General features: G+C 46.4%; 1 protein-coding gene across 1 annotated transcript in view; it reads right to left on the reverse strand.

The window, feature by feature from the left end:
* The window catches only part of JARID2 (jumonji and AT-rich interaction domain containing 2), a 242337-nt gene extending 237173 nt beyond the window's left edge, over positions 1 to 5164 (reverse strand). The window contains exon 1 of the mRNA XM_069492948.1: positions 4651 to 5164. Coding sequence (XP_069349049.1) covers positions 4651 to 4695 — 45 coding nt within the window. The 5' untranslated portion in view covers positions 4696 to 5164. The remainder of the gene's footprint in view (positions 1 to 4650) is intronic.
* Positions 5165 to 12253: the final 7089 nt, after the last annotated feature.

Raw genomic sequence — 12253 nt, forward strand, 5'->3', positions numbered from 1 at the left:
TTAAGAACAAACAACTGACACTTGGCAAGACTTCTGGGTGCAAGCCAAAGAGGACAGAGGCACACCCCAGAGCTGCCCACTGGCCCAGAGCTGCATGTTGGGGTATCCGCTAGGATGTCTTGTGGCCAACAGAGCAAGTAGGCTGGATAGGTCGAAGGTTAGGAGAGCTGCCACTGCAACCTTGGGGGAAACCTGGAACAGTAACATTAGGAAGATCAGAATGACATAGTGAGAATTCAGATAACAATGTCAGGAGTCTGAGTCCTTACACCAGAGGCAAAACACCAGATTAAAAATACTTCAGTTTAGGCTTTACCAAGTGTTTTAACTAAGTTTAGTATGACTTTTCCATGCCTTCTTCAAGGGGGGGGGGGGGCGGACAGCTCCATTTTGAATTGTATGAGACACTAGTTACATACTCCAAAAGATTTTCTCCTGCTAAAGGAGAAAACTTTAAATAACCTTTGGAGCAGGGTATATATTAAGATTAACACTGTAGTTATTTCCAAAGCACTTGGAAGTGCATCAACAGCCCTCAGCTCAGCAACAGGGGCTCGTTTAACTTACTGTGAGGAAAAACAGCCATTATACCCTCTAAGTACCAAATAATTCTAGTTGGCTATTTGGGCCAGTGTCTACAGGGACACACAAGTCAGGTATTAACCTACAATAAGGTAATAACCCAGGCAATAATAACCCAAGTTGGATTATTTTTGTACATAATTTATTTTTCCTTTTAAATTTTATTGACAATTCAGGACTTGATTATATTTTCCTTGGGTACTATCTCTACACAGAGATAGCTGCTAAATTGCCTCTACTTTAGACTAATGTGACAAAAAACAAGGTTTTCCACTTCTAGAAACAAGTAAAAAGCAAGACATGTGAACAGCCCAGGAAAGGAAAAATGTAGCAATTAAATAACTCGTGTAAGTTTTTCCCCCAGAACTGTAAAATAACCTGATTGGACAATTTGTGTAAAACAGTGGGAAAAAATTTAAAAACAAAGCTCATAAATCCGACCACTATATTCTGGTGTTCTTTCTACTTTTTCTTTACAATTGTATGTAATTACAGTAAATCCTGCTTTGGAACCTTATAATGCAAACTTTTTCCAGTTTTTAATCATACTGCACTTTTATATCAGAAAATTAGATACTTAAAACTTACAAATTCTGCTTCAACTGTCCTAGAAATCAAACTGGTAATTTGTTTTCTTGCTAATTGCATGAATCATTATCTTCATGTGGCGGAGATTTTCTTTCTTATTTCGAATTCACACCTGCTGTAAAGCAAAGATCAAATGGTTGTGAAGCCTGGATATCATATCTGTTATTCTCCCTAGGAATATTCCAACCAGTGGAGTGACAGAAATGGCAGAAAATATCCATAGAGCAAAACATGCAACTGTTTTCACTGTCCAAGTGGATTGGGGCTTTAAAAAGGCAAATGTTTTGGGTTATTTAAGGTATTGTAGTGGGAATCATGCCCAACACAATTAAGACGGGATTACATTGCAATTTACGAGTTTCTCAAGGATATCATTTAATATGAAATACAACAATCATTTCTCCCAAAGCCTACCATCTACAATCACACCCCCAAACTCTGCTTTGCTAAGGCAATAAACTAAATGGCAACTCAGCAGGCATCTAAGGCTTTTGAGACCAATTGTAGGAAATATGCTGCCTTCCACCAACTCGAATAATAATGCCACCTTACATATAAAGCAGTATACTGTTTTACATCATTCAGGTACATGATCTCCTCAGTGACTTAGCAAAGTGGCAAAGGCAGGTATCATTTTTTCCATTTTACAGAATGGGAAATGGACTCAATTTGAGCCTGTGGGTCTCCTGCACAAAAGAACTAATCCCAGAACTAATCCCAGAACACCTTGAGACTTAAGAGTTCTATTCTCTTCTAAGTTCATGTATCAATGACAAGTCTTCCCTCTGTCCAAACCCCCCAAAATACGCCCAGTAGGCACAGAGCTGGCACAGCAAAAAGACCCCCACCGTGGCACTGCAAGGCTTCCGGAAGGGGCAACAGTTGCTGCTATGCAGCATCACCCTGAAGGGCATCCCGCCACATCCTGAAAGACACCCACAACACGACCTAAAGTGACAAGGTGGCCGAATCCACAACACGGTCCTCCAACAAAGCGCTGGTGAGCACACACAAGCACCACAGTAGTAAAGACCTGGAACAGAGGAAGTGAAAACATTCCTGCAGAAAGAAGGCGCCTCCTCCCTGCTCCCCACCCCCTAAGTGGAATCAGAACAAGGTCCGGTGGCACTCGTTTGGGGACCAGAGGCTCTCCCGGTGCTCACCTGGTGGGAAGAGCTGCGCTTCGGGGCGGAAGGTAGAGGCCGGGCCCATTCTCCTCCTCCTCTTCCTCCTCCCACGCAGCAGCCGGGCTCCGCGGCAGCCCCCGCCCCCGCTCCGCTCCGCTCCCTCCTCCCCCGGCAGCCCCGCCGCGCCTGGAACCTCCCGCCCGACTTTTGACGTCACGGAGGAGGAGGGGAAGGTTCCACCCGGGCCCGTCCCTTTGTGACGTCACAATGACAACAGAACGCGGCCCCGAGCGTCCGGGAACCGAGAGCAGCGGGGGGCGGAGGGAGGGACTGAGGGCGGGGGTGCGGGCGCGCGGCGGGGGAAAAACCGGGGGGCGGGGAGGGGGCGCGGTGACGTCTCGCCGGCTTAACCTGTTGCTCTCGAGACTGCGCTGGAGCCGGCGGGCAGGGCAGCGGGAAGCTGGCAGGGCCGCCGCCGCCGCCATGCTCGGCCGTGCGCGCGGCGGGGGGGCGCCCGCTGCAGCTGTGCGCCGCGCGCCCCCTCCCCGGCACGCCCACGCCCACGCCCCCGCTCCCCTCCGCGGGCCGCGCCGCCCCCGCGCCCCACCCACCCGCGAGCCAGCCCGGGGCGCCCGGCGTCCGCCCCGCGCGCCCGCCGGCAGCCCGGAGCCTGCCCCCTACAGGCCACGCGCGCGCGCCCGCTCAGCCCCGGCCCAGCCCGCCGCGACCCCCGCGCGGCGTCCCCTCCGCAGCCGGCTCGAGCACGTCGGGAGCACGGGCTCCGCTCCCGGAGCGTTAACTCGTACTACGCCTCCCGCGGCCGCCGCCAGCCGCTGGCTTGCGGCCGGACGCCCCGACTTGACACGATCTGCTGACCACCAGCAACACAAAAACCCACCCCACGCTGCTCTCCAACTTAACGAGGTCCGGATGGGGGGAGGCGGTTCTTGTCCAAGTTCTACCCCATTTGCTTTGTGGCTTCCTCCGAAAGGGACGAGCCCGGGGAAGGCGTCCACGCTCCAAGGCAAGGTTGTCTCCATGCAGTTTCCACAGCCCGAGTTTAAACTAGTCCTTTGCATTCTACCCAGCCCTCTGCAATGCGGATGTATTTTAATTCTTAAATTCTTTATGGAACAGCTTTCTAAGTTGGGCTTGATTATTTAACCTTACATTTCTTTCATAGTTGAAGTTTACGTGTCTAGATTAGGATCACCTCTAGAAGAGGCATTCAGCCTTTCCATTAAATATATTTTTTACAAAACCAGTGCCCCGAAGGTCATCTCCCATTACACACACCACACTGATCAAAAAAGGGAAATATTAACACCAATTTGTCTACTCGAGTTAAATAAAACTTTCTTATAACATTGCATTATTCCTAATGTATGTTCATCTGGCCTTTTAAAAAAATGAGTTCTTTGATTTAAAGCATGCAGCTAATCACCGATCACTCGAGTGCATATTTGGCTAATCCCTCGGTCCCCCTCTCTCTTCCCTCCCCCCAAACTTAAAAAAAAAAAGCCACCACACACAAAACAAAAACACTACTCATGCCAATCAAAACGTAGCTGTAATATGCACAAAACAAATTTAACTATTCCAAACCATTAAATCTCTGAATAATCACCCAATTTCAGAAGCCCCGTTAACTGGGGAGATTATTTGTAGTCACTTACATATGCATTCACAAACATACTTAAAAACATTAGCCACAGTCTATGTCCCTTTCCCCTAAAACTGGAACCATGAATTTTTTAAACAAAACCAGCCTCATTATTAAAGTCAATCCCAACAAATGCATTCGCTGTAACATGATTCCCAACTGGCTTATGTTGTAAACCAGATAAGCCAAAACGACCACATACATTAAATTTGATGTGCCAGTGCAAAGAGAAGATCGCCATAATCGGACCCTCGATTGCAACTTAAAGGGCTTCCAACACACAAGCGTTACACGATTTTCCAAATAACATTAATAATAATAACAGGCTCATTTGCATGCAAAGTGCAATATGGGGCCAAATCCGCCTGAGAATGCAGTTTAGTTACATTACCGCAGCTCCCCCCCACCCCAAGCTCCACCAAAATCCCTTGCCTTTCATCTAAAACTAGATTATGGTTGTGTCATTCGAGGTCAATTTATTCACTTGAGGTATCTCTACACCAATCTGTTTTTTCAACCAAACTAGGCAGACACGACTTTGCCTGAAAAGCCCTCTTTCAGAAAAGAAAGAAACAGCCTTATCGGACGCTGTGTTTAAAACCCTTCAGCTGCAGAATTATCTATAAACTTGACATTCACAGCCATTGCTTAAAACTGCAAGTCAAAGGATGTGTTGTTAGGAGCACTTACGTATTTCTTCTGAATGATATTCCTCTTGGGTCTTTCCTTGCTCATTCTGAGATCCAAATGCTGATTGCAAAAGGGGACAATTGCTTCATGAATTTAAAGCCGTCAGAAATTTGCAAAAAAATATCCTGGTGGTTTTTATTGTTGTTGGTGGTGGTTGATCTTGTAATCCGACTTTTCTTCCTCTTCCCCCAAAGCCAGATTCGCCTTGAAATAAATCCGAAATTGGGAAGGAAAAAAAAAGAGCCAAAGACGAACGAAGCAAACAAAAAAAAATTCACTTTAGTAAAACACTCATAATGGAAAATTTCCCCCGAAACACATACACACACACAAAAAAAAAACCGACGCCCTTCACTCCCCCCCTTTTTCCTCCAAAAACTACATCAGCGAAACGTGAAGGTCCTTAGTGTCTGATCTGTAGTTACATCTTGGAAAAGAAAAGGGAAAGATAAATAAAAAATGTTGGAAGTCACGTTTGTGCTGCAGCAGCAGTGCGAGCAGAAGAGTCAACTCCAGCGGCGGCGGCGGCGGCGGCGGCAGCACCACAGCGAGGGCTCGCCGAGTCTCTTTTTTCCAAGCCCCCTAACCAATGAGAGAGAGGCTATCCAGCCCAACTTTAAATGGACTCTGCTTTTATACAAGTTAGGGCTCCTCGGCTAATTCCCCGCCGAAGGCCAGCCGAAAACTCCCACAGCTGAGCACCCGGGCGCCCGCTAAACCGGCTGCCGACCGCCCCTGGCCCAGTCCAGAGGACGCCCGAAGCCCCGCCAACCGGACACCCGAGAGGCCTCTACGAATCTTTGCCCAGACAACCCCTCAGCCATCGCTCCCACGCCGAGCCCAGGAGTGGAATTGAGAGAGGCTCCCTAGCTCAATGCATGGCACGCTCGGTCGCTCCACCTCACCCCCTTTCCCCTGCTTGCCGCTCACCCCACGGCCGGCCCACGCTGGCCCCCACCTCTGCCCTCGCGTCTACCTGCAGCCGGGCTGCTGGGTATGAGTGCCCCAGGACTCCCGGCCCCCGGGAGAGCCGCCTATTCCCGGGGCACCTTAGAATGGTCCCCTTGATCTTCTGGAAGTTGTAGTCCCCCGACTACAAAATGGCTATGGCCACGGGAGCTGGGAACTACAATTCCCATCCTGCCCCGCGAAGCCTGTCACTCAATTCCCCTCCCTCTGCCTCGCCCCCTCCCCCTCACCGGCCCTGCCAACAAACGCTTGGACGTGTCCCGCGTGCGACACCGCTAGAGGCTGGCTCGGGATTGGCCCGCGGAGCGTGTGGTCCGCGAGCGAGGAACTCCCCACGCCGGCCCGCCCCCGCCCCCGCCCCCCGGGCCCCGGCCCCCCGCCCCCCTCCCGCGCCGGCGGCCAGCCCCCTCCCCGCGCGCCCCGCCCCCACCCGGGGCGCGAACCGCCTGTGGAATCGAGGAATCGCGCGCGCGCACGCCGCCCGGAGCCTCGGGGTTGGGACGCGAGGCTTCCCCAGGGAAGGCCTCGGAGCGTGGCGGCGCGGGGGGCGGTGTCAGGGAGGGGTTGGAGCCCGTCCTAAGGAAAACTGGGCCACGCACCAAGAGGAATCCTCCGTGCGAACTAGTTGATCGGCGGCGCCTGCTGCTTCTGCCGGGCTGCCGGTGTCACCTCAGGACAGCGCCTCGCGTATTTGTACAGAGAGGGCCCCGGGCGGCTGGGGTAGTCCGAGGTCACCCCAGCCCGCGGCCAGCGGCTGCACGCGCCCCCACGCGCGGGGCGGGCGGTGGTCGCGGTCGCCGCGTGGGAAGGCCACCCCCCGGCTCGACACGCGGCCCCGCGGTCGCGAACGTGCCTCCGCCCGGCCAGCGGGAAGGGCGTCGCTGGTGGCCCAGAAGTGAAGCCCCGGCGGCCGCCTCCTAAAATAGATAGCCGTCTGGAGACAGACGGAGCGAGACCTTTGTTTTTACGGGCGGATTTTGTGGCCTGGGGTGCCCATGAGCGAGGCTAGAACATTGAGTTAAAAATAAGTGGAATATGGAGACCGAGCCACACAGACACGCACACTGTAAGGAAGCATCTCGAACACCGAGTGCCAGGAATATCAACTGCCTCCGCCACGCGAGAGCCTGCTTTTTACCTGCCTCCAGCCCCCTGTCGTGCTTACTTAATCGCTGAAATAAATGAAGTAGCAGGCCCTGCTGCAGCTCCCTGGGCCTTCGCCTTATTAACAACTTTGTCAAGTCTCACGTCGCCATTCTGCCTTGTTAATTTCCTTGTTTTTAGCAGCGGTTTTAGGGAAGTAATGTTTTCAGTGATCTCTCAGGCTAGCCTCTGACTAAATGAAAAGTGGGATAAGTGCTCCCTGGTACGCAGGCCTCTGCATTTTATTCTCCTGCTCATTCCTTACAGTCTGCTTACTTCAAAAGCATAAATAACACAACAGTTAAGAGTTTATTTGCAGCCGTTTTTGAAGAGAACCACGGTGTCTAGAAAGGTCTCAGAAACGGGGGGTAAAGAGACCCGGATTCAAATCGCACCGCAGCCACTTCCTAAAAGGCTTCTCTGACCTTGTCGGTTTCCTCATCTGCAAATTAGTGATGACCAAACCTTGTGGGGAGGATTCTATGATAAATAACATTAACCTAGCTAAGAACCCACGCACATTATTGGAAGCTTTTCAATGATCGAAATAAAAGGCCTTTTTGAAAAGCCTTTTAATTATTTTACCCTTTTAAAAAAATCTGAATTTTTAAAATGAAATAATTTTATCTTATATTCACTTAGCAAACAGAAAAATAAATGATCTTTTGTGCCCTAAATATTGCAAAACTTGTTCGCTAGTGCCATTTGCTGAGAAGAACCTAATAAACAGACTCCGCCACCCACCATGTTTTCAAAAGACTTTCAGATCACCATGACCTGTATACTGGAGGTCTCCACTTCTCCACAGTGTTAGGGCTTTAACCTGCTTTATGTAAATTTAAGGTTAGATCAAAAAAAAAAAAAAGTTAGATCTGTCATTCCCGAGACAAATATTAAAGAACAAAGGTGGGTTTCTTTTTGGTTCCCTCAGCCATCCTTGGAGGCTGGGCTTCTCAGTCCTGGGCCTGTGAACTCCCCTGCTGGGCTACCAACTCCAGTCACCTGATGTGAAAAAACATTGTGTAGTTGAGATCTGAGGGTAGGGGAAAGGAAGGAGTTTGCTCATTTCCAAAAGATTTGTCTAACATTACCGTTGTTTTCCCTGAAAAGGAAAATAAATTGGTCTTCTTAATGGTAGATAGTCTTTCCTGTTGTGGAAAGACTCCTTATGAAGTCTTTCCCTGCCATCTTGGCAAGGCCTGTTATTACTGAAGAAAATTGGAAATATTTTTACCCCAAAATATGGCATTTTAACATACTGGATTGACTCAAAAGCCTCAAGGTCTTTCTGACACTTCCACCCACCCACCACCATTGGCCCTCCCAAAATCGTTTCTTTATCTGCCTGAGGCCCTGACCCACCTAGGAAAACAATTGTCTTTCCTTCCTCTCCCTGTTACCTCAATATCCATTGCTGGAAGGAAGATCAAGAATGCAATCAGACCTGGCCCAGTCCTTTTTAAAAATAACACCCATGTCTCAGGTTAATTTAATTTCCAAAGAGAATCATTTACAAGTCATCTGTTTTCTCTATCCATTCATTCTCCCAAGTATCAATTCCCTAGTAATCATTTATTGCCCCTCAACAGAATTACCTACATTCCTCATCTCCTCCTCTGCTCTAAAATGAGTGTATATGAACTTCTGGACCCCATTGGGATATTGGGTAATTACTCTGTGATTCTTCCCGTGCACACAGTAAATAAATTTATAATCTCTTTCTCCTATTAATCTGCCTTATTGTGAGTTGATCTTTCAGTGAACCTTCTGGTGGCAAAGGGGACGTTTTACCTTCTCCCCCACATTGCCTTTCCTTCCTTTTTCCACTTATTTTTCACTTCGAATTTGCTCTTTCTCCTGGTGATTTTAACTCTTCAAAGCACTTCTCTTGACCTCTCCATTGTGGGGCTAGGGGAAAACCCATGTGGATACGTTGATTCTATAGGACTATGTGCCAGAACTGTCCTTATCCCTGAAAATACAGAAAGCCCAAACGTCCTTTGTAAAGTAAATACAGAAAGCCCAAACGTCCTTTGTAAAGTAGCACACAGTTCAGTAAAAAAAGGCAGAGTTTACAGTAGGCCGTCATACCTCCCAAAAGTGCTATATTGGCAACGTAGAAAAGGTGCTAAAGGAAACCCATATCTGAGATGACTAGGAATGAGGGAGTTTTGAAGGATGTGTAGGGGTTCAGTGGTTTTAAGTAAGCATGTATTTCACCCGTTGACATTGCATCCTCATTTGCTTACATTCTCCAATTTTGTTTTATGTTCCCAGCTCTTCTTTCCAAATAAAAAATGGAGTTCCTAAAGTCAGAGATGATGTCTACTTCTCATATCCTCCCAAAGCTCCAAAAACTTCATAGAATTTGAAAGGTATCCAGTAAATGCTTACTGTTTAGTATTTCACCAAAACTAAATGCTCAATTATTTAGACTATGGCCAGACATTTAGTGTGCTACTGTCATCTCTAATTCCATTTTGGAACATTGCTTTTTTTCGTCTTGCACTCTCCAAATCCCATGTAGTATTATACATTCTTCAAGGCCCCAACTCCAGACCTATTTTCAATTCAGCCTGGCTGCTTGCCCTATTCATTCCTGAATTCTCATTGCCCTTTGTTATTTTGGCCACATTTTCTGAGTTTAAAATTTTGTTCTGTGTTATATTGTTCCCTGATTATGTCATTTGTATATCTTGTCCCTCTTAATTAGATTGAAAATTTGATGGGGCCATGATTTGTCACATACTGAGGCAACCATTGGCAATGAGGCCAATCACTGGATGGGAATCAGATGTTTATAATATGAAATCTCTAAGTGACCTTATGCCATTCACATTACACAGCTGGGCCTCAGGTCCATCATCTCTAAAATGAAAGGGTTAATTTTAATTCTCACCAAAGACATTTCTGGGCCCAACATACTCTAATCCTACTTTGACTTTTGTACTTGGGTGGGGTGGCTCATGCCTGTAATCCTAGCACTTTGGCAGGCGGAGGTGGGAGCATCGCATGAGATCAGGAGTTCGAGACTTTTGTACTGTGCTTCCTTATTCCCCTCTCAGTGCTTGGTACCTAAGTAAACTTAAATCCACAATTGTTGAGTAAAAATTGCTAGGGCAAGTTTCTTTATACTTGTACATTTTTAAGTTCCTAATACAACCTTATATTTATCTATGATAACAATTGATACCTTTCATTTGTGTGGCTTTTTATAGTGTTTAAAGCAAACTGACATAATAATTTCACTTAATCCATAAAACAACCCAGTTCATGATAAGTATTACTGTCCTCATTCTTCTAATGGGAAAATAAAGTATTAAGAGGTTGTGATTTGCTTAAGTCATACAACTAGTAGGGTGGACAAGCTAGAGGTCAAACCTAGCTTGGTGGTGGCTTCACATGCCCCGTGCAAGGCACCTCCCTGGTTTTCCGTAACGCGATCCAAAATGTTATTCCATGAAATGTTACTAGGTGAGACTGGAATGAAATGATTCTTTCATGAACTAATTTGGAGACTGCTACCTTACACAAAGATAATGTGATTACTATAGAGATTTACAAATCCCAAAGGGGCATATAGTTTTGCAAATGTATTTGGTCACAGAAACCTTTTTTAAAGAAGGAACTGGTTTCCTCGGAACAGTCTCAGAGACATGCTTCAGCCAATAAGATGAATTTTTACTTCATAAATGATTGCTGACTGACAATAATTCCTACTTAAATGACTGAATACCTTATGTGAAGTTTCTAATTTTATATATAGGTCTGTCTTCATATGTGAGGGGAGGAGAGTAAGGAGGAGGGATATAAAGAAATAATCTTTGAGTGACATTAGCTTTATAAATAACTGTGAGCTGGTGTACTCAGAAGGTGGGGGTTTCTACTGAAAGAAGGTAGAACAGCTATTTCAAGCCAACTGAGATTTGCAAGAGTATTTTAAAACACACTAGGAGGTAAACTCAGATGTAAACAGCCTTCCTAAGAGTGAGTGATGTCAAGCAGACATTAGTTCTTTTTCTTATTCAGTGCTTCCTGTCCCTGAATTACAGTCTTATTTGTCAAGCATCAATAAAATGCCACAGCACAAACCACATACAATAAAATGATGTTTTAAAATCTACTGGTTGTCTGTGGACCTCATTTATATAAGTCACTGAAAGTCCCTAGTACTTTGGACTATGTAAAATTTTTGGACTATCATTACTATTCTGCTTAGATTGTGTCTTGTGTTATTGAAAGGGAGCTGGCCCTGATTCAGAAACTCTGGTAAGGAAGCCAAGACGGGAAACCTGCAGTTCCTAAGAATAGAAGTTACTGTTTATAATAATACTGTACTCTGTGTTTGGGGGGAAAAAAACAACTTATCAATGATCAACTAATTCACAAGGGATCATTAGGAGGAAACTGGGGCGCAGAGATTACATGGCTCCCCTAAATAGGCAGGGAAAGAGGGGGAGAAGCTGTATTCATCAGAACACCTTCAGATGCAAGTGAAAGCAGCTCAAGTGAAAATGGCTAATGGAAAAAATGGAGGAGGAGGGGATTGGTTCACCAAACTGCAGACCCAAAGTCCTAGTTTCAGAGGTACAGATGATGTCATCATCCTTCCCCTCCCTCCCCACTCCTTCCTTCTCTTTCTCTCTCCATTCATCTCAGCTTTTCTTTCTTCCGTCAGCCTCTCCAACCAGCCAGGGATGATAGCTCCAAAGAAAACTCTTTCCCATAGCATGGGCATGGGGATGATGGGGATGGAGCAGAATTTGTTATCAAACGGGGTGGGAGAAAAACATTCTGGGCAGCAAAAAAGCAGTAGCAATTATAGTCCAGCACAATTACTTATTAGAATAACTAATCAGTTATTTACTATTAGTTCTTCACTCTGTCAGGGCCACAGAAGTGAGAAGGATGGGAGAAAAGTACCCTTTCGCCATCAGAAGCCTAGGGATTCATTGGATTCCAGAACACTCTAGCTCAGTCTGGGCCTACTCGCTCATGCACCCCAACTTTCATAGTTTGAGGTTTTTACAGATATGCTGACTGCCAAGATGCTGTTTGATCTCAATACCAGACACTTTTGCCCATAGTTTCTATGAGTCCATAGAATTTGCTAAACAAAAACGAGCCTATTGGGATATCCTGTCAAATTGGGATATCTGCAAAGTATATATTCTGTTTTCCAAAACCGTAATGTCTCCAAAACCCCAGATTCACTCACACCTTTACAGAAACCCAGCACTACCTCCCTTTCTGATCCTACACACAGGCACACATAGAATAAAAGAAAAAAGATTCGATCATCAGCAGTTACTCTGCAACTAAAACTTAGTGGATTATTAATTTTCAGCTCTTTTTTCTTTTTTTTTACAATCCAGCAAAGAACTTTTCCAGCTTTTTGTCTTTCTCTCATTTGCCAAACATCCATTGAAAAAAACCATTTGTTGTAAACTTATTAAGGGTGTAAAATTAAATAAAACACAGACCTTGTCCT

Source organism: Eulemur rufifrons, chromosome 18, assembly GCF_041146395.1.
Source record: "Eulemur rufifrons isolate Redbay chromosome 18, OSU_ERuf_1, whole genome shotgun sequence".
Taxonomy (NCBI): Eukaryota; Metazoa; Chordata; class Mammalia; order Primates; family Lemuridae; genus Eulemur; species Eulemur rufifrons.